Source organism: Nipponia nippon, unplaced genomic scaffold (assembly GCF_047370975.1).
Source record: "Nipponia nippon isolate SJK-2023a ecotype South Korea unplaced genomic scaffold, ASM4737097v1 scaffold_9, whole genome shotgun sequence".
Taxonomy (NCBI): domain Eukaryota; kingdom Metazoa; phylum Chordata; class Aves; order Pelecaniformes; family Threskiornithidae; genus Nipponia; species Nipponia nippon.
The window spans coordinates 24,206,360-24,230,716 of record NW_028262413.1 but is presented as its reverse complement, the minus strand read 5'-3'; the positions used below and the strand labels follow the sequence as shown (position 1 = coordinate 24,230,716).

At 38.2% G+C, this 24,357-nt stretch overlaps 1 protein-coding gene across 10 annotated transcripts; it reads left to right on the top strand.

Annotated features, from left to right (window-relative positions):
* Positions 1–344: 344 nt before the first annotated feature.
* PTPDC1 (protein tyrosine phosphatase domain containing 1) lies at positions 345–24,357 on the top strand. Of its 10 annotated transcripts, none has more exons than XM_087744710.1 (10): positions 345–407; positions 12,971–13,063; positions 15,800–15,971; positions 16,778–16,858; positions 17,081–17,199; positions 17,973–18,110; positions 18,797–20,004; positions 20,713–20,898; positions 22,845–22,955; positions 23,780–24,357. In XM_087744710.1, the coding sequence occupies exons 1-10, from the start codon at positions 392–394 to the stop codon at positions 23,894–23,896; spliced, it is 2,241 nt and encodes a 746-aa protein (XP_087600836.1). In that variant the 5' UTR covers positions 345–391; the 3' UTR covers positions 23,897–24,357. The 10 variants fall into 10 exon arrangements, with proteins under 10 accessions (XP_087600836.1, XP_087600840.1, XP_087600835.1 ...); XM_087744709.1 differs by lacking the exon at positions 345–407 and adding an exon at positions 7,082–7,341 and having other exon boundaries at positions 23,780–24,356; XM_087744712.1 differs by lacking the exon at positions 345–407 and adding an exon at positions 15,131–15,242 and having other exon boundaries at positions 12,974–13,063; positions 23,780–24,356.

Here is a 24,357-nt window from a genome sequence, read left to right as displayed (position 1 = left end):
CCGGGTCGGGCAGCGGGCGGAGGCGGCTGAGGAGGACCCCGACCCCTTACGCATCTCTGATCTGGAAGAAAACGCATAACGAGTCATCTTTGACAACGTGGATGCCACGCTGCAGCTTTCATAAGGCGGCAAGCTCTCCCTCAGCCATTTCTCCTCTGCCGCAGGAGGCCTCTGCTCGTTCCGCCCGCCTTTGTGTCCCGCCGCCTCCCTCACACCGCCTCCAAAGCCGCGCTCAAGGCGCGGCTGCCCGGGGAAGCGCAAGGCGAGCCGGGGCGGCGGGGGAAGGCCCTGCCGAGCCACCGCCCTCCTGTCCCCTCGCTCCCTCACAGCGGCGCATGCGCGCGTCCCCGGTGCCGCTTTTCCCCATGCCGGGTGGCGGAGCGGCGGCCTGATGCGGCGGGAGCCAGGTGGGTCAGGCACCCTCCCCGCAGCGGCGGCCCCGCCGGCGGGGAGCACCGCTCCGCGCCCCGCTCACCCCCTTCTTCCCCCGGTCCGTCGGGGCAGGGTCGCCCAGCTCCCGCCGTTCCCCCGGGGCCCGCCCCCGTCTCCATGGCAGCGCGGCACGCCCGGCGGCGGCCTGGGGCTGCGCGGCCCCGCCGAGGGGCGGCGGCCGTTTCACCCCCCGGTGCCCCGAGGGCTCCCGCCCCGGTGCCAGGGGGAGACGCGGCTGCTCGGGCCTTCCCTCGGCCACAGGCCTCGCCCGCGCGGGTCGGGGCGAGCGGCGGCCCCAGCAGCCTCTTCCCGCCCTGCCCGTCCCCCGGCTGAGGTAAGCGACTACAGTGTGCTCAGCACGGACAAAAAAGGCTTAAAACACACTTCCTTAGCTTTAAATTCTCCGGCAGTTTCACATTACTACCTCGGTGACATCCAGATAGAGGCCCTCCGTTAAGAATTTAACACCCACAGGCACCCCCTCTCTGCCCCCGACCTCTCCGGGCTTCCGAGAGGGTGGGAGCTGCCTTGCTCCCTCCGGGGTGACCTGCCCAGCACCAACAGCCTTCAGGGCAACGACCTGTACCTCCTGGAGGCAGGACTGTCAGATAATCCAGCCCTTCCTGCCAGCGTTTACTAAGTAATACTGTGGGATTTAATCTTCACCAAGGCGTACATCTGTCAGGGAACGAGAGGACCGTGAATGAGAGCAGGGGAGTGCGGCTTCTGTGGGTGACACCAGCAATGGAAGGAGACTTACCCCTTCGCAGCAGTGTTTTCATGTTTTGGGGCAGTTATACCCTACCTCTAATCATCACTTACTTTATCACCCTTGAAAAACGCAGCCATGTCAGTCCCCTTTGGAGTTGAAAAGGCAGACATGCATATGGCGTATTTTCTGATCCAAGCACATCTTACCTTTGTCAGGATAGTAATTTTCAAATGTAGGTGTTACTGCTTTTGCCAACAGACTGTAACTATACTCTACAGTAGATTAACAAAAAGAGAAAATATTACCTGATACATTAGTAATCTAGACTTAAGTGTTTCCCTTTGCACAGCTCCCTTGCTTTTATTAGAGCCATGTTTTCAGGAGACCTGCACCTCAGTTGGTGAAACTCAGCACCACATCTGTGGAATAATTAATCCCAAAAGAATATGTAAAAAAAAAAGTATTTGCAATTATGTATTGCTTGAAAGCATTTTTCCATCTCCTGTTTTCATCAGTAATTTATGTGAAACATACATGGAGCCACATGTGTAAGGCCATAAAGATGAAATAAGTTAGGGAGACAGTCTTCAGGGCCAGATACTATAAGAGTATCACCTCAGAGAGATAATTAGCAATGTAATCCTCTCTCATTATGTGATTGCCTGGGTGGCAGCATAAAGCGATCTGAATAGTGTTTCTTCCACATCTTCAAGTAAATATTTTACTTCATCATGAATCCCATGATACCATTACGAGTATTTTTTAATAATAGTAGTAAAATTACAAATGAGAGGAGTCACGAGTAGAAATTGTGACATTTGACATGGATGAAACTAGTTGCTGGGAAGGAATGTGCTACAAATACTATAAAAAAAATGGATTGCAGGTGCTCAGATAAGGTACAAGATGGGTTGTATCTTCTAATACTAGTTGGCAAATATATTTCCAGTTTCTGGCAATATATTCCCACTTTTCTGAATGGAGAGTATAGTTTGCTGGCTTACTTTAATTTTTCTTCCTGCTAGTATATAATTCAGAATTAAAGACATACTCGTTTAAAGAGGCTTAGTTCAACTAGGCCAGTTTCTCATTTACTTCACCAGGCAACTCTGAAGAGTCCAGGGTTGAGTAGCATTTTTCTGTCATGCTGCAGAAGCTGCTCAGCTAGCAACTACCCAGAGCTGGAGGGCTGTTGCTGACTGCTGGCCTCAAAGTGCTCAGCCAGTTCACCTGTACAGGGTCATTAATACCTGTAACTCCTTAAAAGAATGCATTCCAAAACCAAATCAGTCCTTTCCTGTTACTGCCATGTGCAGTTAAAGACTGTCTGGCTGGTTTGAAGCAATTCATTGAATTTCCCTCCATCTGAGGTAGAGTGCTGCATCTCTGCAGGAACCCCCACGCACCTCTGAGCAGTGGCTGGCCGCATGAGGCACGATGCCTGCGGGCCTGCGGTCTTCTGCAGCTTACAGCGACAGTGATTGCTCACTCTTTTTCAGACACATTTCCTAGGCATAGATTTTCTGTTTCTTTGTGAAACAAGGTTCAGACTCCAGAATTGCTTAAGCAAATATTCAACAAAAACCAAATTACTTCCTACCTTGTATTCTGTGGTTATTTAAAAAAAACGCCACAGAAATTTGTAAACATTTTTACTCTTGATTTTGGGTAGCTTGTTAATGTTGCAAATTAGAAAAATACATAAAAATAGACCTATTTCCTCCGTTTTCTTTCCACTCTGGAGTATTTCCTGGACTTAATCCTATCACAGGAAAATGAGGGAGATACAGCTACCTGCAACTCTTGATCTCTGGCCAGTTACATTAAATTCCTTTGACCTCTTTGGTTCTTCACTCAAGCAGTTCCCTGTGTTACAGAGCTTGACCATTTTGTTCCTTAGCAAAGAGCATATGATAAAATGCCTAAAAGGACTGGCTACCTTAGAGCCACTTCATTTTCTTAACATTTCCTCTTTACCTAGTCTGCCATTTTTGAACAGTTAAGTTCTATTGTGCATAAACTTGACAACTGTTTTGCATACCCACAGCAGGTCCAATGTATCTTAGAAATTATGTGTACATTAAACAGTGCTTGTGCAAAGGTCATCACAAATTGGCTTAATATATGGTAGCTCTTCAGAAGTTCTAAAATTTATGAAAGAACTATTTCTTCCTAATTTCTCTGTTTTTCAACAACCTGACATTTTCCAGCTATTTCAAAGACAGAGCTACCAACCCAAAGTGGACCATTACTGGATGAGGACTTTGCATCCGCATGGATGCTGTTGTGTCATATATTTAGAAAATGAGCTATCTCACAAAGCAGAGCTAGATGGCGTTGTTATAGCTCTATGACACCTCTCCTTTCCTTTTTATATCTATATCTAGTTTGAGTTGTGATTTTTCTTTCATTTTAAAGCTTGTGGCTAAAAAGAGGTTCAAGACTCTTTTCCTAGGCTTGTAGTCACCTATTGCATTGCAAGTGCATTGAATGACCTATCAGTAATATTTGGTACAATTCTTCAGTTTTAGAACTGTCTTTTGAATTGAAATCTTCATATTACTATGCTGCCGCTACCTAATATTTCACTACATTTCCATTTTATCCTTTATTGGCAATTTTAACTGACAGTGGAACAAACAGGAAAAGAGGGACTGTCGGAAGTACAGATGATTAAAGAGGACAGGGATCACAGGTGGGCTGCTGCTCTGGGATCTCATTAAGCATCTAAACATGTATATTTATCTCACAACTGTAACACTGCCGGTCTAGTCAAGATCTACCAAAGATAGGCTTTGGCCCTGCTTTTGTGATTGATTTGCTGTGTGATACGGCATTATGCTTAAGGGACAGAAATCTATAAAAAGAAGAAATCAAAAAGCAAAACTTACAGAAAGTCTTTAGTAAAATTTCATACAGTTTTAAAATTACACAAAACTAAAGCATTCAATGGAGTGTTTCAATACAAGCTGAAAATAGAGCAACATTGATTTTTATTATCCAAACTATGAGAAGAGCAAAAAGCAAAAGATGAAGCTAGAAATGTCCAAAGCCAGCTAGGAATCTAAATACATAGTTCGTACTAAGTTAAAATTAACCTTAAAGTAAATTAGGTTTTAGTAAATTTTAAGTTTTAGGATAATTTGATGTTTTGATTCTGTCTGTACCAATGAAGACAGTGCAGTCTAAGCAATGGTCAAACATTTTAATTGCATCCGGCTCCTTATGAGATAATTTAGACAGTTTTCCACCTGCCTAGTCTGATAAATTAGTACCTAAGGTCACAGGACAGGTGGATTTGCTAAGTCTGCTGTAAAGTAGCCATGAGGCAGCCCGTGCAGTGCCAGAGAAATAAGCTGCCAGAAGCCTAGTGATCCTGTTGTACTTACCTAAAAAGCTTGTTAGTATTTTTAAATGACAGTCATAGTTCAATAGAATTTTCCAGAGGATTTGGGATTCTTCATCATGTTGCAATAGGAAGATGCCAAGCCTAGAGAGATAAAGATTATTAGTTTAGTCACTAGCATCCCACCTACTCTGTGTATTCTTTCCTTGGAAATGGTAATTGTTTTGACCCAATGGTTAACTCCCCCAAAAAGTCATCCTCAGCACAAAGCCTTGTCTTGACAAAAATATGATGACATAGCCTGTTTGAGCAAACATGTTTGGCGCTGATTCCTGGAACTAGCTAAACTTTGCAGATCACCAGAAAAAAATAGTTCTTCAGCTGAATAAACTGGCATTAATACCGAAGAGTATGAATGTAGGAACAGATGTGAGGGGCAACCCAGCAAACCTCTAACACCTACAAATTAGTACAGCAAAGCAGCAGGCTGTTGCACTGAGAATCCAGGCCATCCAAGAATTAACCCCTCCTCCGGAATCAAATAGGTAAACAGTGTTATTATATTATCCATATGAAAATAACCACTAAGTATGTCAGCGACAGCTTCTCAAATGTGAGCATTTAGAACTTTCCCCAAAAGAGTATGCTTATATTAAGAATTGAATTTAATTAATATTTCTTAATTATACGAAGCTGCTTTTTGTTCTTTAGTCGACTAAAAAAATGCTAACTTCCTCCGTTTCCTCCTGCAAAATGTTTTACCAGATGCTCCATTTGTTTAACACATTTTTTTTGTGTGCTGACAATTGAAAAATATGTGTCCCTTTACTCATAATTCTGAGACTGTAATTTCTAGAGCCACTTCTGTAATGACTACGAATAATGCATGATGAAACCAAGAAGTGATGTTGCTATCAGGGAGTGTTACTTGTGCAGGGGTCTTCAGACAGGGAATCTGTCAGTGCTTGATCTAACTTGGGAGTCAGCCCTGCCTTGAGCAGGATGTTGGACCAGCTGACCTCCAATTCTTCCTGCCCTGAATTTTCCATGATGCTAAACACAGGTTCCTGCTGAAGGTCTTTAATTCCCAGGAACTCAACACTGCGTTGTGCTGGGCCTCTAAAGCAGTGACGTGCTTTGGTTACTGTTTGGGGTTCACTCTCACAGATACCTAAGTGAATGCGTCGTTCTGCGTGCTTCCAACCTGGCGTTGAGCAGGGGGCTGTTCACCAGTTCTTGTCACACAGGGACCCGCAAAGACGAGTGTTTCGGAGTTTTTCAGCTCTCTAGTTCTCCCTGCAGGCTGGGGAAGCTGTGGGCGCTCAACACCTTTGGAACTGAAAGTTCTACTGACATATTAAAGAAAGATGTGCAACGTCGGATTTTAGGATCCACAATCTGTTCAGGTTTTTAAGTACCTAAGGTACCTTAGTGTGGTTTCCAAAATTGTGCAGAAATCTTTTGAAGCCCCATTTTTATTTAAGGATTTTTTTTGCACAAATGTCGATACATGTATATATAAATTATGTTTGCTGTTTACTAAAGTGACTGGATGCAGTTTAGTTCATGCATGTGAATTTTTTTTTGTCCCTGCAAGACTAGTAAGAAGTTAGATGTATAATTTTAAGGACTACTTTGTTAATTTGTCTCTGTTCTCAGTAAATGAATTTTTCTGTAGAAAAGTAGTTGGATTCTTCTTTATTCTGATTTTTATTAGCAGTATGCAGCAAAAAAACCAAGTGAAGTCTGACTACAAAATTATTTCTGAAAATGAACGAAACAATTTAGTCCTGTTATATGCTCCATCTCTCTATTTGCCAAATTAAGGCAGGTGTTTAGCTGAGATTATTTTTTTGGAATTCATAAGGTTGTTGGCATCAGCCTTGAATTGTCTGCTCTAGCTTGCTCTCCTTGCTTGTTTAAATAATACACGTATCCTATCCACAGAAGCTTGCACAAATATTTTGTTTCTAAATAACTGGGAGGCGTTTTTAATGATGAGCAGTGAGTAGTGCTTAATTAATGCTAGGGATCTTTTAATAAGACATGCAGGGAAGTAATGGAAATAGATGAAAACCTTTTTTTTGTCAGTTAATATTTAGTGGTTGAAATAGATTTTGTAAGAATAAGTTATTATGTACTATTTTATTTAGCTTGTTTTATTACTTTATCTAGTATTTAGTTAAATCAACAAAGTCTTTGCTTTTGTTTTTAGTAGATTACATCCTTTACATTCAGATGAACTTATTTTTGTTACAGTTTTGAGATATTACTTTTAATGCAGTTAATACTTCAGTGATATTCTGTGCTTTATTGGATGAGAAAAAAATGTTTTGTTCAGGCTGTAACCACAGATAACAAACATGTATCTCTGATATTCTTTTCATGGCATTTCAAAATTAATATATCAGTTTAACTGTGCTTAATGTAACTTCACAAAATTATCTCTAGGTATGTGCTTAGTTGTCTGATGCATATGTATTGTGGTTGATAATAGGAAAATGAGGTGAACAGAAAAAAAGAGGTGGGAGATTCACTTATTAAAGCATCAGGTTGGTGTGGCCTGTTTGCCTCAATCCCTTTAAAATCTAGGCAGACCCAGAAAGCAGTTTATGGGATGATTATCTCCATAGTCCGTAAGGCACACCTCATACAGTCTTAAGTTAAGAAAAGATAGTTGCTGGCTCCTCCCAGATTACCATCATGAATCCAATTAACTACAGGAAATACCGTGGCAAGATAATTCAGCTTCTCTTCTGTAAAATGTGAATTCCCTACAACATACTTTTTGTGGTTGATACTGCAACAATGAAGGGATCAACAATCACTCATTCTTTTTGCAGGGTAACAGGTAAGGTGTTAAATTGAAATTACTGAAACTCTATTAAAACTCATGTAAATTTACTATGGTTTTGGCTATATGAGATTTAAAAATAATTCCTCTAACTTGCAGAGTTCATTTTTAAACTTTTCCACTTCTGAATGCTGTTAAAATGCGTTACTGACAATATCTCATTCTTCTGTATGTAGTCAGTCTTACAAGTCTCATAGTCTCTTAGTAAACATGATACTCATGATCAAGAGTATCTGAGTCACCAGTTTTGTTTGTAGAACAGTTAATATATTAATTTTACACCATCTCCTTTATAATTCTCAATAGTAATTACTAGCTGCCAGCCTGTTCAAGGTAGTTTAAAATAACTTCGGTTAACTATTGGGTTAATGCTACCACAGAAAGCTGACGTGACTTAAATAACATGAATCAAGTCAATTGTTAGATCTGTCCATCAGTTTAGCTTGCAGTTTCTTGCTATTTATGTCAAAAAATTTATGAATAGCAAATACTGAATCACCAGACCAACACCTACATAATCTTTTAATGAATTATATTCTTTTGTCTCTTTTGTACGTGAAAGCAGTTACAGTCCTTTGTAAATATCAAACTTAATGATTAAATGACATTCACCTTTTACTAAAACAGATGGGGAATATTTTTTCTCAAAGGGGAAAAAACACATATAGAAATAAAAAAACAGTTCTGGTTGTGGTCCCAGTGAAATAACTGGAGTTTTACAACAGCTGTAGTATTCTTCTGCTGTGCAAATTACATATAACTAAACTATATGAATATTTGTTTAAATTATTACCTTGCCTTCTCTCTGTCCTATATCTATGTGTTTATTTTATTTTTCCAATTTTTTGGTGTTGTTTATAGGTAGTAAATATTTCAAATTTCAAATAAGCCCGGGGAATTGAGGTATGTGCCTACTGAAATATATGTGCTCAATGCTAAAACTGCCTTCAAGACTTGTGTTAATTGTAGCTTAAGTATTTATGAAATACCTACTATCAGCGAGCTTTTTTACTGATATGTACGTTAGAACAACAACCTTTGCATTCTGTTTCATTATTCGTAATAGTCCAGTTTAACAAAAAACCAGTTACCTACAATTTTTACAGAACTTTAGAAATAAATGCTTTGTTATTCCTGGCAGTGTTAAAATTAGATAGTCTCTTGTAATTTAAAACATGATTTCATTTACCAGTGCTTCCTGTAGAAGTGACTAACTGTGTCTCAGCAAATTTAGAAGATTTTTATCCTAAAAACTCTCATGATCTGCCAATCTTAAAACATCAGATTTAAAGCCTGAATTTAGAGATCAGGTTATAATTTAGTAGCTCTTAACCACTTCATTAAATGTAAACAGTCCTCCTTACACTATCATTTCATTCTGGAGCAAAAATTCAGCCTGGTGACTGGAAGCCACTGATTTCCAGATCCTGAAATACTAAAAAGGAATCTTGTTTGTTAGAAGGCCGAGTGACACCTAATCCAGTTGCTAATTTGCTAACCCCATTGCTAGTTCATTGAGTCCATCCTGCAGCCTGCTCGTGTGAACCGGTAAGGTACACCTCCTTTATGCTCTTCCTTTGTAAGTCTGCCCACCAGTTAGTTGCAGAACCTGCTTCATGGTGGATCCCTGATCTCCCAGTTGTCCTACTTGCTGCATGGCACTTTACTATTCAATGTGGAACTTCACAAAGAGAAGTGGTTTTATTCCAGAGGAAATGTACGTGGACAAGAGGCTGCTTCACTCCTTAAAAGAAAGTGGAAGCACAGAGTGATCTCACCTATGACAGCGCAGCATGCCTATACTATTTCCTCTGCAAGAAAGCCACCTCTCTGCATGTATGAAGCAGTGAGTAGGACTTGACAGCTGTCATGTTACCAAATGCAACAAGTGTATCAACAGTGCAACCAACAGGAAACAAAAAAATGCTGTATCCTTCCTGTTAGGAACTGGTCTGCTCAAAAGTGGACCCCCTCCCCCCCCAAAAAAAAATACACACAGGCATCAAAACAAGTATAAAATCCACACCTGGAGGGGACCTCCTGAAATATCCCTCACAGTGCTTGACAACTGATAGTGTATCATGATTTCAAGAGACCCCTGTTTCCTTGGGCAATGTGATACTGCTATTTACTTCAGTCAGCCAACAACACAGACAACATTTTTACGATGTTTTGATTTCATTAGCTATGTTGATTATGCATGCTTAATGACAGTGCTTCCTGTGATAAAACATAAAGAGATGGTACATCACCTGAGACACAGTTCCATTTCTTGAATTGGGAAACAGGGATTAAAAGACCAGCTTCTTTGCTGTCATGGCAATAGAAGTGCATGTCAGAGATAATGGAGCAGATCCGATTAAGGTGGTATCGTGATTGCCACAAGGCACGTGACTCAGTTCCCTCAGACAGCTAATGAGGACCGTGACCTGGAATAATGCTCCAGGCTTGTTTTTTTCTCCAGCATCTATCAAGTGTTCATGTGATGAACAAAATGCAGAAGACGACCTTTTAAAAACTAAGACTATCTGGTACACAGAAGAATCAGGAGAGAGTTGTTTCTGTTACGCAGCACTATTTTTACTTCTAACACTCCTTTTATCTGTGCAGGAATGTAATACTCCTCTCTAGTAACATCGACACTGAAATAGTACTTCCTGTCCCAAATTACAACATTTTACATCTGTTTGAGGGAGTGCAATATAACTCTGTAAAGTGATTTGTCGCAATCTTACTTAACTTTTTTTCAGAAATAAATATAAGGGAATTACTCACATTGATCACACTGTGCAATCTAAAACACCTTTCAGGAAGTAAATTTAGCAAACTGAAAGGCATGCAGACAAAATATTTAAGTCAGTTGAAACTGCCTGGTTATACGGAACAGGAAATATGGATTTGGTATATCTTCTGAAATAAAATTGAGGGAGGTCTAATTTGTTACACAGCAAATAAACACATTGTTTATCTCTGCCGTTTAGAACAATCTTGCTAGTATTTTGTAATACTGTAGGTATATTAGCTTCTGCATTAACCTCCATCTCTTCCCTTTTCAGTTAAGAGTCCTTGTCAGCCTGAATTCTGGTTTAAAACCAAAGAAAAGGGAAAATAGTTGTAGATGATAGAAATATCTCTCGTATTTCATCTCATTTTTTCTAACACTTGTGTACAAGGAAATAGGAAAACTAAATAGTCATACTGGTGGTAATTCTGCTGCCCATATGATGAGATATGTCTTTTTCAAATGCTTGTATGTTATCTGGACAAGCTATTATGATTTTTAAGAGAACTTTCTGAGAAATAGAAAACAACAATTTTTGTTAATTCAACTCTGTTAACTCTAAAAAGAAATTCTGGGGATAAAAGAATTTCTGGGGATAAAATAAAGTTATTTCTTTAGCTGCAAAGTTTTCCTCTGATCATGAAAGCCGTCCCTTACTGATTTCAAAGTCCACTGGAAAAAAAATAGAGGTTTTGGAGCTTCTCCAAATACAATGCAATTATATGCAAGTACTCCTGCCTATTTATTAAAGGATTGACATTTAAAAGTGCAGAGTCAGATGGTCAAGTAGCTAAGTACAAAATGCTCCAGATACTCTTTAATCTTTATTAAGATTCATCTTAATTCATATTCTTATTAATATATTTACATTAGAAATGTGTTTATGAGCATCACTGAAGTTTCAAAAGGCCTTTTGGCTTTCACAGACAAATGTCATTCTCCTCTTTTTGAGGTGACTGATAGAGCAGTATTAAAGGGTTATTAATCATAGAATCATAGAATGTCCTGAGTTGGAAGGGACCCAGAAGGATCATCGAGTCCAACTCCTGTCCCTGCATAGGACAACCCCGAAATTCACACCACATGTCTGCAGGTGTTGTCCAAATGCTTCTTGAATATTGTCAGGCTTGGCGCTGTGACCACCTCCCTGGGGAGTTGTTCCCGTGCTCCACCACCCTCTGAGTGAAGAACCTTTTCCTAATATCCAACCTAAACCTCCCCTGGCATATCTTCCTGCCGTTCTCTCGGGTCCTACCATTGGTCGCCAGGGAGAAGAGATCAGCGCCTGCCCCTCCTCTTCACCTTGTGAAGAAGCTGTAGACCGTTATGGGGCCTCCCCTCAGTCTCCTCTTCTCCAGGCTGAACAGACCAAGGGACTTCAGCCACTCCTCATATGGCTTCCCCTCTAAACCCTTCACCATCTTCGTGGCTCTCCTCTGGACACTCTCTAGTAGCTTCATATCCTTTTTATACTGTGGTGCCCCAAACTGCACACAGTACTTAAGATGAGGCCGCACCAGTGCAAAGTAGAGTGGGACAATATGTATGAATATTCTGTTCCCACCTTTAAGCATCTTGAAAAGGACAGAGCCGCTCTAGGTGACTTTCTGGAATAGTCCACTAACATTGTTGGAAGAATAATTTATTCAAGTATGTGGTAGATAATGTAATATCTGAATGAATGAAATTCTATTTGAATCTATTTTAAAGATTTACTTTAAAAACGAATATGCAGAATTACAGAGAAAAGGTGGACAATGAACAGCAAGCAGTTAACACCACACTTGAACACAGCACAGGACTGTTATACCACCTAATCCCCACAATGCTATTTTTTTACTTTTTTTTAGCAAATCTGTCTTTTAAAACACTACTTATGCTAATGAATCCTAATACTGGTTTTGCAGAATTGGGGACCTAAGGTTTGTCTATTTAGTAAAGTTTCTGTAGTTATACGTACAGCAGAGACATACTTAGTTTGGTATTAAAAAATGCTTTTTTGTTATACTTGCAACTATTTTCCTATAGAGATAAGAGAAACAGAATGGTAATCTTATACTGGGTAAGAATTTAAGAATTTCTACTCAAGATCCATGTAAATGGTTTATTTAAACATCACAGTGACTGATTAATATGTTCACATTTACAGCTTTCCTTTAGCTTTCTTTTTGTCAGAAAGAAGGTCTTCAGAGCAGGACTTACCTTGTATTAGAAATATATTAAAGCATGAGAAAAAACTGTTTTCTGCTTAGACAGACACTTATGTTCAGTTTTCTTGTTAGAGGAGAATTGTCATATACATGACTTCAAACTTGCCAACAGACTAAAAACAAGGAGTGGAGGGAAGAGAGCAGAGAAGGCATATAGCTTGTGGACAGTCTGTTTGGCAAGTATCAACTAAAATTATAAATGGTGTAATCTAGAAATTGTGTTGCCATTATGATATTATTAGCTTTGCTGAAACTGCCCCTTGTGAGATTTCAGTTTGAGATCTCTGGTTGTATGTTTACTTTTAAGAATTTGAGAAAATCAGGATGGCATTGCATTAAATGCTTTTAGTTGAGTGATTCCTGTCCATAAAAAATATACAGTTATAAAGTACATAATCAGCCAAACTCTAGAGTTTGAAGCACACAATCAACTAAACTTTTAATTGCTAGGACAGACAGTGAAGCTGTTGAATTTTAACATGACTGCACACCAAAAAGAAAGTACAGTCGATGTCTGACTGCCCAAATCTTAAGCCTTGGACAACTCTATAACCAGGTCCCAGGTACTCAGCTTTATTTTGCATTTTTGAGCTTCTGTTGGAGATTTTCAGCAACCATATTACTGTTTCAACAGGTACTGCAATGGCTGCAGGAGTTTTGCTGCAAAATGAACTACCATATTCTTCATTGCTAGAGAGCAGTCTATATCTTGCAAATATGAGTTCAGGTAATAATTTTTCTCTGATGTGCCATTCATAGAAAGTGCTTAGAGAAGTTATAAAAAAAAGTATTTTCCATAGAAAATTAAAAACCCCAGAAATATTACCCCCAATTACAAACATAAAATGTCTACAAAAAAATGAAACTGTATTACTTTATCATCACCACAATGTGTTAATATGTTGAGCTTTTCTGTAGCTTTCATCTTGTTAGTTCTCTGAATTGAGAGAGAATAACTAACTAGCTCTCTGAAAATACAAACACACCTTCAACAAAACTCCCCTTTCTAATAAAGTATTTAAACTCTTATAGGATGTAATTCTTTCTTACTATTTTGGTTGAGTACTTGAAAATCCTGCTAGATTCAGTAGGAAAATAATGATGTGCAGCATTTTATTTTGCTCATTTCTGGCTCCACTATCATTTGATATATACTGAAGAAAACTTTCTGGGAAGAGAAGGAAAAAAAGAATTAAATATAAGAAAGCAGTATAATTAATTAGAAAACATTTTTCATGTTTCTTGGATATAAGTAGCACTTGAAATAGCCTTTTTCATCTCCTTTCTCTTCCATCCAACCCCCCAAATAAAAGCATATTTAAATATTTCCTCACCTCTTGATATCAGCTTTGTTGTTGAATTAGAATAGTCCAAGTTTTGAGGCAACAGCTAACAGCATCAGCTTTACATTTTCCTTTTCTCATACGACATCACTACTGATGTTTCAGGCCTGGTATCTACAGCAAACCTTACCACGTCTCCTTAGGAGCTGGGGTGCAGTATTCAAAATTCAGTCACTCAATTCCTGTTCAGTACCTAGAAGAAACAGTAGATTTTTACCTGATGAATTTTTATCAGAAGAGAGTTTTCTCTTATGCAAATTCCTCTGTAAGAGTTACTGGTTTTGTAGTACAAAAAGAAACACCGACTGAAGATAGTATATAGCTTTAGGAAAATGCAGTGGGATTAATTTGCATATTGAACAAAGTTATGGTGGATTTTCTTGATTTCCCCAGTCTTTCTCTTTAACGTGCAGTCTAATGCACAGACAATGGGATGACAAAGTTTTTTTATATCGCTCTAGTTGTTCTCCACATAGTTGCATGAGAATTTTGTCATTTTGAGAGTGTTGCTGTCTTTCTGGCCAGCTCATTCTCCTTCTTAGCACACTGGAAGCAGTAGGAGGCAATTTGCCACCTAATATCTACCTACAAAAGCCTAAAGCACTCAACTGATACATCTTCTCCTCCCCATAATCTGCTTTATCTCAGTCTGTAGGGCTAACAGCTTTGCTTAATAAAAAGCTGTGCCCTGAAAAAAAATAAGCCTTTTGTTTTGAATAACAAATTGTGTTTTGTTAGAAGATATGAATGGTGCAGAGCGAACAGTCTACAATTCATCATGTACTGAACCATTTCATTAGGAACACACTAATCCCAATCATTACAGAGCAAAATGATGCATTTTGGAGCAACTAAGTGGAGGAGGAGAGGTGGTTGTGGAATGTTAAACCAAGAGGTGGGGGAGTATAATGTACTTACAGATTTCTCAGGAAGCAAAGCCTCCAGCTACATTTTGATTGTTCTTTTGAATCTAGTATTTTGTGTCTTAGTGAGTGCTGAATGCATGTTATTTACAACTAACTAAATACTCACATTGTTTATGGAAAATGTTTTGGTTGTTCCCAGTCCGTTTTCAAAATTATCTACTTGAAATGCAACTATTTTCATCAGACAGCGGAACAGTTTGTCCCAAACAGATTCAATTCCTATAGAATGGAGCGGCCCCAAGGATAGCTGGCAGCAGCACCTTCATTGTTAGTTACTATGGAGACAGCTCAGCCCATGGTGACTAGCTGCTGCAGCATTCAGAAGGATGCACAGCTCTCCACAACTTCAGTGCTGAGCAACTTGGATTTCCTACCAGTGTGTCCCCAGCAGGCTTCCTAGACGGTACCTGGGGCTGGTCAGTCATGCAGGGTTCACCCCGAAGGCGTTCGGCAGTGAGTATTTTTAGCAACTTTTTCCAGGGTCGGAGGCATTCTTCCTCTGATCCGCTTCTTCGCATAATCCAGAGGCGCCGGAGCTCAGTTGTAGAGGTACTCTCATCATCGACTCACCGGGTTATGGTGGCGGTATCGTCTCTGAGCCCTGAGGAGCTGGATGCAACTTTTCCTGAAAAAAAAAGTAAAGTACTTTTCATTAAGACTGTTGGCAGTTTGGGTACTTTTTTCTTGGTGTTAAATTAATATACTTTTGTTAACTATATTTTATATATATGCATAAAATACTGGGTTTTAAATTTTTTCCTGTATTTTATGTTTTGTTCACTGATTCCGTATTCAAGGATTAATATATGCTTTTCACTCTAACAGCTCAGTTCTAAAGAACAGGTAAAATAGAAGCACATGTTCACACATTCACCAAGTATATGGCTAAGTATTTTCGATTTCAGGTGGAAGAGGACTGTGACATTTTCTTCTGTTGCGAAGGATATCACACACCTCTAACTTTATCAGAAAAACCAAAGTTACTGTGAGAAAAAACAACTTCTGCAGTAATGCAAGCAATTTTCCCCCCTCAGAATCCTTACTTTAAGTCTGTGTTGAAAGATGAGCCTTAAATATATATTCCATATATTTATGCTGTTTGTAACTTCATCAATTTAAGGTTGAACTGATACTTTTAAGGTGGAGATTAATTTCTAAGCTTTCTTACTAAATCTATTTTTGCCTGTGTTCTAGGAAGTTCAATGCGTCCGACAGCAAAATACACTAAAGTAGGGGAGCGCCTTCGCCATGTCATTCCTGGTCACATGCAGTGCTCAATGGCATGTGGTGGACGTGCTTGCAAGTATGAAAACCCAGCTCGATGGAGTGACCAGGAGCAAGCCATTAAAGGGCTCTACTCTTCTTGGTAATAAGCAGCATTTACTCTCACTAAATGAAACTGCACCAGTTGTATTTATTAACAGAGAGAATTCAAAGGAAAAGAATGAGTTTTTTTTAAATCAGCTACTGCTAAGTTAAGTATAAAATATAATGATAGCTTGATTCAGAATTACAACTTAACAGTAAACCATAATGGCCATTGTACATAGCCCAGTCAAGATGATGAAAGATTTCTGTTGACTTACAATAAGTTTGGTTCAGATCCAAAAGAATAAATAGCTATCTGTCATGAATTATGAAAAAAATATTCTGGGTTATAGACAGTTCTTTCTTAGGTTTAAAATGCAAATTAATTAAAATGTGTTCATAATAGAATTTAAAAGTAAAAACATTTACTGAGGATGAAATAATGTAAGGTATTTGTTCAAAAGCATATTCCTATGCAGTAAGATTCACATGAAATGTATCTGTACATTCTTACTGATTTTTTTGTAACAGCAAATGCTATTTAGCAGCATACAAACCTTAAAGACCCAAACAGAGGTCTGCGTCCAGATTTCTATTCAAAGGAATTTTTTAATATGTTCATTGGCCTGGCATTTAAACAGTTTCAGTAATGGGAACTGTCTTTTGATATGTTGTAACTGTATCAGCTTAACAAGATTTATCAGTAACATTATATGGTAGTGGAATTTTTTGAAAAATCATTTCTAGTTAATCAGCAAGGTATTTCTATCTTTCTTGAATATAACATAGTATTCTTATTTTGGTAGATTTATACCTGGGGAATTACTAATAACAACATTATTATCTACTTTTCTAATTTCTCAGGATAACAGACAACATACTGGCTATGGCTCGACCCTCAACAGAATTAATTGAAAAGTACAACATTATTGAACAGTTTGAAAGGTAACAAATTTAGTCATTATTTATTGTAGGTATTACTAGTGTAATTCCTGATCTATTTTCTCTTTCAACATAGATTTGGATTGTTGATAAAGATCCTTTCATTTTAATGATACACAGGTAAAGATTTATTCTCCACTAAGAATAAATGTGTGTTTCAGAAAATAAAGGGTAATGAGATTTTGGCTGCGTATAGTACTTTGACTCATCTATTCCTTCCTTAAGATGTGGCATAAAAACCATAATTAACCTTCAGCGTCCTGGGGAGCATGCAAGCTGTGGCAATCCACTGGAACAAGAAAGCGGTTTCACCTACCTTCCTGAAGCTTTTATGGAGGCTGGAAGTAAGTTCACTCCTGCTGCTGTTCCTCATTAATTATTGATTTTGACACTTAAAGATATTTTTACTTGAATTCTTGTGTGTTAAAAGCAGCTATGTAAGAAACATTGCACAAAATGGGATGTAAACATGAAACTTCGCAAATATAATCAAGAGTGAATAACACATTATTGAAGATCGTATATATGTAGAGTGAGATGGAGGGTTTATGTTCAGATGTTTAGAATAAAGAACAGCAGCTAATTAAATTTTTCTTTTTCTGCTGAGTTCACAAATGTATAAAACATTAACAGTGTTTCAAATTCTGGTACAATTCATATTTTCTTATCTAGACTATAAAAGGTTATTTCATTTGAGGACATTTGTATTGACAATATTTTTGTATTTTTTGTATTACGGTGAGATGAGAAAAAGTGCCTCTCTGTAAGAAACAGCTTTTGACTGAAGTGCTTTTATTTATAAAAAGAAAAAATTACCCTCTACCTATATATAGCTCAGTAATTTTTGTATGAATTGCTCAGTTTTGTTACACCTTTTACATTCTAGCTGAACTTCAGTTTGACAAATCTTTCCTAGCTTCTTGAATTTATTAAATTTCAATAGCAAGAGTACACTGAAATGGGAAAATAATCTCTTGCAAACAATATGTAGTCAGATTCTACGATCCATTATGCAATTTTAGTATTATCATTTATTATTTGTAATCTCTTCTCTGTATATAGTACTGAAAATTTCACATTTGGTATGGCAGAAAATAACTCTTTTTTTAAATTTTAGTTTATTTTTATAATTTTGGATGGAAGGATTACGGAGTGGCATCTCTCACTACTATACTTGATATGGTAAAAGTCATGGCTTTCGCCTTGCAGGAAGGGAGGGTAGCTGTTCATTGTCACGCAGGACTTGGTCGGACAGGTATGTGCTCTACTGCAAGATCAACAGAATTGTTTTTCTAAAAATGCAAAACAGTCTCTTTATAAATTATTAATAATTTGTTTAGATTCTTTATCATTGCAAGATGTACATCTATAAAATGGTTAAAAATGCTAAACAAATTTGTGAAAATTATTTGAATGGCTAGAGGAGATCAGTTTTAGTATATTAAAAACAGAAACCTGTAAGGTTAGAAAATTTTTGAATCTGTATAATAATTCCCTGTTACATTCAAATGGGACAGCTTCTTTTTGATGGGAAAAATTCACCTAGTACACTTCATTGTCCAATATTTATTACATGTTTACAAACCTGCCAGTCATTGTTAGATCAGGTGGATTTGGTGGAGCAGATAAAATTTCATTTACTTCTTTCAAGACTTTTTTGCCTATGTCCTTCCTGTAGAAGCCACCATTGCTCCTGTGTTCACAAATGATGAAACTCCTAGAGATGCTGTGGTGAGAAACTAGCTCTCACTGAAAGTATAGTGAGAATGGGTTTACTATCATGTGGTCCAACAAATGCAATTATACTTAGGTAACAGCATCACATAATAGAGGGCATAAAGCCTGTATCTTTACCTATATTAATTTTTATCCTATAGTTCTGCTGAGTATTTGTTTTAGTCTGATAGTTCTTCAACTAATGCTTATCTTTATATTTTCCAGGTGTTCTGATAGCTTGCTACTTAGTTTTTGCAACAAGAATGAGTGCTGATCAAGCAATTCTTTTTGTCAGAGCAAAAAGGCCTAATTCTATTCAGACTAGAGGGCAGTTATTATGCATCAGAGAATTCACTCAGTTTTTGGTTCCTCTGAGAAATGTATTTGCATGCTGTGAGCCCAAAGCACACACAGTGACACTGTCCCAGTACCTGACCCGTCAGAGACATCTGCTCCATGGTTATGAGAGTAGACATCTCAAACACGTGCCAAAACTTGTTAATCTAGTTTGCAAATTGTTGCTAGACTTGGCTGAAAACAGACAAGTGATAGAGGCAGAATTGTTAGATATACCAGATCTTTCAGCTGAAATTGAAAAGACTGTTTCTCAGTTGGTGTCCACACAGCTAGATAGAGAACTCACAAGGCAGGACAGTGATACATCGGACTCCTCTCACCCCCACTTGTCCACTTTCGAGACCCAGGATTCTCTTTTCTCCCTGGGACATGAATGTGATCCTCTTTGGAAAAGAAGGAATGTCGAATGCCTTCAGCCTCTTACTCATCTGAAAAGGCGTCTAAGCTATAGTGAGTCAGATTTAAGGAGAACTGAGTTTCTTTTAGAACAAGGAGAAACTGCGTGGACAGTACCTGCTCAGATATTACTGTGCAACAAACTTAAGCAGAACAGTGGTGAGGAATGTTCTGCCACAGGCAAACAAAAGCCACAGTTGGATTTAAACAAAGAAGTGTTAGTGCGTAATACATGTATGTTCTGGAGTCAAGGTAAATTTAATTTGGATGGACGAAAAGATGGATCCTCACTTTATCACAGAAGGAACTCTACCAAAGAAGTACAACGCAGCAGAACCTTTTCTTCAGGTCTAGCATCTATCCACAATACCAGGGAACCTGGAATGCCAAGGCATAATTTTACCAATGAGATTGGTCATAGAAAAGACTGCAAGACTAATATGTATAGCAGAAGAGTCTATGTCTCCGAAGACTCTGATTCTTCTTCTTCTTCTAAAGTGAACTTTTCCATTGGATATGAAAGTCAAGGTAGCAAAGATGTGTCAGAGGCAATTCCACACATTGTTCTGCAGTCAGAATTAAGTTTGGAAGCCCGAAGAGTTCTGGCAGCAAAAGCACTTGCAGATATAAATGAATTTCTGGGAGAGGATGAAGTGAAGCAGAAGGTAGAAATGTGGCAGGTAATTTTTAGCTTGATTCAATGTTATGGGCTCTGCATATTTCACCTAGGTTAATTCCTAGAATGGCAAAAATGCCACCATGTGCTGTGGTTCAGTAAATGATTGTATTTGTCAGTTATGGGCCAGTTCTTTCAAAAGCAAACAAAACGCACATACAAATTTTGGTCTCTAGCAGGAGATTAGAACATTGTTTCTCGTTGTGTTAATTCATTTTACTAACTAAGGAAAATTGATGCAATTATCTGTGGTTGTAACTTGGCTGCTGGTGGCATAAAAGTACTATAGATTTTAAGGTAGAGCTGTGTTGTTTTTAATCAGTGCTTTCTTAGAACTAATCAGAGGATTCTATGTGTAAAAGTAAAATAATTTAGTAGAAACTTAACTAACTGCTTATCCTCAAAACCAAATCCTCCTAGCAACATTTTCTTTGAAGTTGGAATCCAAAGCTGCTTTATGTATTCTAGTAGGTAATTGGGAGGTTCTGAGCTGCACTGTTTGTGTCATCCTTCTGTTTTAAAGAATCACTTGTATTACTGCTGATTAATGTTGATGCTTTGGAAAAAAATAGAAGGTTTTTTTTTTAATAAGTCTGAAGTCTTTTTTTTTGTTGGAATGTAAGCAGCCAAGTACTGCTACAGTCGAAGAGAATGTTAGCAAATGTAAATAGATGATGCATTTTCAGTTTTGTTTTGTTTTGTTTTTCTTAAGAAAGAACTGAATTCTCGAGATGGAGCTTGGGATAAAATCTGTACCGAGAGAGATCCTTTTATCCTCTGTAGCTTGATGTGGTCCTGGATAGAGCAGCTGAAAGAACCTATTATATCCAAAGATGATATTGACATGCTGGCAAAAAAATGCACAGAATCACAGGATGCACTTTACTTACTGAGAAAGGTAGATATTATATATGCCAATTCATTCTTTAACTGTCAAGTACATTTTGTTAATGTGTGTTAAACTATTCATTTATGGCCTTTAGGCAAGGGAATTGCACTTCTAAAAGGTAGCTTCAATCTCTTCAAAAATCAGAATGAGGATTATTTTGGTATTGAATAGTATGAGTTGTAATCAATACTATGATGATGAATATTATAAGGAAAATACCAGATACTGTCTTTGAACACCATTCAGTAGAAGCTCAACTTCAGCATATTTCCCTGCAAATTCTGCAGTTTGAGATCCACAGGCAAAGATGAGAAACCTTTTCTCTGTGACTCGATGTATGGCTTTCGTTAATGTCACATGCTGTAGCTGTGCTTAATGGTTGTCATATTTGCTGTGCAAACATGTTAATCCATCAGCTTTGGAAGAGCTGGGGCAAGGAATAGGAAGAATTTGCCAGTTCAAGGAATCAGAAGCCAGGCCAAATTCTTCTACATAAGTCAGAACTGTGGCCATCTGTATTCTGAAATTCCTATGAAAAACAGGTACTTCTGATCCAAACTATTTAATTGTGCTTTCTCCAAAGGGCTAGATGTGAGGTAAATTACAAAAAAAATTTCTCTATTCTTGATCTCTTAATTAGACAAATTAATTTCCTAATTCTTCCGGAATTCTTTGTTTCCGAAGTATTTATGAAGAAAATAGGGCCCCTTTTAACAGCCTCCAGATATCCAAGAATACAGCTTCTAATCAATAGGGTGTCAGAACTTTATGTGCAGTTGCCATCTTCATGCCATGACATTCACAATTCCCGAGTTCATCTGGAAACATCATGTTTCTTCCTGAAGCATTCTTCCACTCTATCAGAGTTTTAACTTTCTATTTGTATTAAATAAAAAATAACTGCTTGACAGTTATTAATTTTGTCTTAGCTTATCTTATCCTTTATTATTTCAGAATCACAGAATAGTCGAGTTGGCAGGGACCTCTGGGTATCTTCTAGTCCAACCGCCCTCCTCAAAGCCAACTAGAGCAGGTTGCTTGTATGACAGATGCTCCAGTCCCTTAATCATCTTTGTGGCCCCTCGCTGAATGAGTTCTAGTATGTTGATGTCCTTCTTGTACCAAGGAGCCCAGAGCTGGACCCAGCACTCTGGATGTGTCACCTCCATTGACCTGCTGGTAACTCTCTGTCTAATGCAGCCCAGGATGCTTTTAAGCTGCCTTTACCGCAAGGGCCCGTTGCCAGCTCACGTTCAACTTTGTATGCACTGGGACACCCAAGTTCTTTCCTGCTAATCTGCTCTCCAGCCAGTCAGCCCCCTGTATGTACTGGTGCATATTTAGCTGCTCTTCCTAGAAATCCCTCAAGTTTTAATTTAATTTTCACTGTTAAGTGACCTGCCAGTGTGGAGATCTGTCTCCCTTGGAAAAGGGATGGGAACTAGCAGCCACAAAGATACTGTTGCTCCCTTTATGCATCCTTGCTAGCACTGCCCAAGTGTCTTTCTGCAAGCTTCCTTCAATGGTGAAGGAGACTTGGTAGGACAGAAAGGGATGCAGATCATCCTGTGGTAGCTGGGGAAAGAGCCCTCACCATGCATAGCATTTCGGGCTGAAAAGATCAAATCTCACTTTTTCTATTGCAATTCACATGAATGCTACTATTCGTGTAGGGGACCTTGAAAAATAAGTCTCCAGATGCACACCTGACCTCCTAGAAATTTCCAGAGCAGCTTGTGGTACACTACAAGAGAAGAGTTTCTCCCATCATGACTGAAGTAGTTATGTATGGCTCTGTAGGCTTGTGAAAATTCCCTCCCCAACTCCTACACCTGAAGGTTTCAATACAGGAAGACACAGCCTGATATTTAAACAGCAATTAACAAAACCTGAAAGTTAAATGTTTTCCATGAAAATATTTCTTCTAATAAGCTGCTGTTCTTTTTACCCACCAGGAACAGTGTCAGACTATCCTTTGTATTTTACACTGTGTGGTGAACTTGCAAATGCTACCAGCTGATGTGGAGGAGGCCTTACTTGCTCGTGCTATTAAAGCTTTCACTAAGGCAAGTAACTGTTTGTCCATGGCATTGTATTTATTTGTTTTAAATCATGAAGGATGAATCAACGTAGCAGGCCTCTGTGAGAAAAGTTACAGTAATACTTTAACACTTAGTGTATTCATGCTTATCTGTTTCAGAGTTTACATTTTATAATAATCAGCCTACATAAAGGCTAGGAAATATTCTCAACAAAATGAAATTCTGTCACTACAGCCTTAATCCTTTAGTCTCATTTTTCTATTTCTGGATCACTGCCAATGCATGGACTTCTTCAAATTAGGGAAAAGATAATTTTTAAGTGGTGAGAATAATTAGTCACTGGGAGTAGTTTACCAAAGGCTTTGGTAGATTCTGTACCACTTGGAGTCTTCCCATCAGATTAAATAGTTTTCTGAAATTACATTGCAATTCAGTTATGTTTAGGGCCCTTAGTATAGGGTTGCATAAACAACTTCTGCTTTTGGAATAATTTAATAACAGTGACAGGTTATGCTTGCTATTGCTCAGCTCAGAGCTGCTTTCTTCTCAGATTCAGCAGGTGAAATTATTTGAACAGAATGTTCATCATACTGCTTCCTAATCTCTTGTAAATCTACAGACATGTCACCTGTTAAAATAAACATGACATTTCTCCTTCTACTAGTTTGTTTTAATGTCTAGTCAGCATAAAATTGAAAATACTTAGCATTAAATACTCCATCGTGAAACACATACTTTCTCTGATAACTCTTAAAACTAATTTTTTTTTTAAATGTTGGTCATCTACTTTGCATTTTGCTGTATGACATCTATTTAACAACTGAACTTAAATTTCTCCCTTTTATTAGACAAGCTTCGATTCTGAAAACGGACCATATGTTTACAATACCTTGAAAAAAGTATTTAAACAAACACTGGAAGAAAAAAGAAAAAGGCTTAAGGAAGGAACAGAGAATCCCTCTTGATTTCTGCACAGCTATGCCGAAGAATTAGGTGGGCCTACCAAATTATTTTGCATTTTCCAGCTACCATATTCTGTGCTATCCGGCATGATTTACCTAACTTTAGGTGACAGTAGTTATTAACAAAGCATTTTATTTTTTTAGAGGGAGTTTTAGTGACAATGGTTTTATCTACATGGTTCTAGAGAACAGCTCCTGTGTGACTGTACTGTAGCATTTTGTTTCAGGTACTATGCTTTTATATTGTGAACTGTTCTCTTGTTTTCAAATGTATTTATTGATTTAGAAACCTCTGTCATTGGCAAACAACATTATTTTCAAGTTACATGATTGCCATAAGTTCAGTGCCATGGTACACAAAGGTTTAGTGGATTGAGTTAATATTTATGTATTACATATGCTTACATTAATGTTATTTGATTTTACTTTGCAGAAAATAAATATTGACTGAACTTAATAAACTC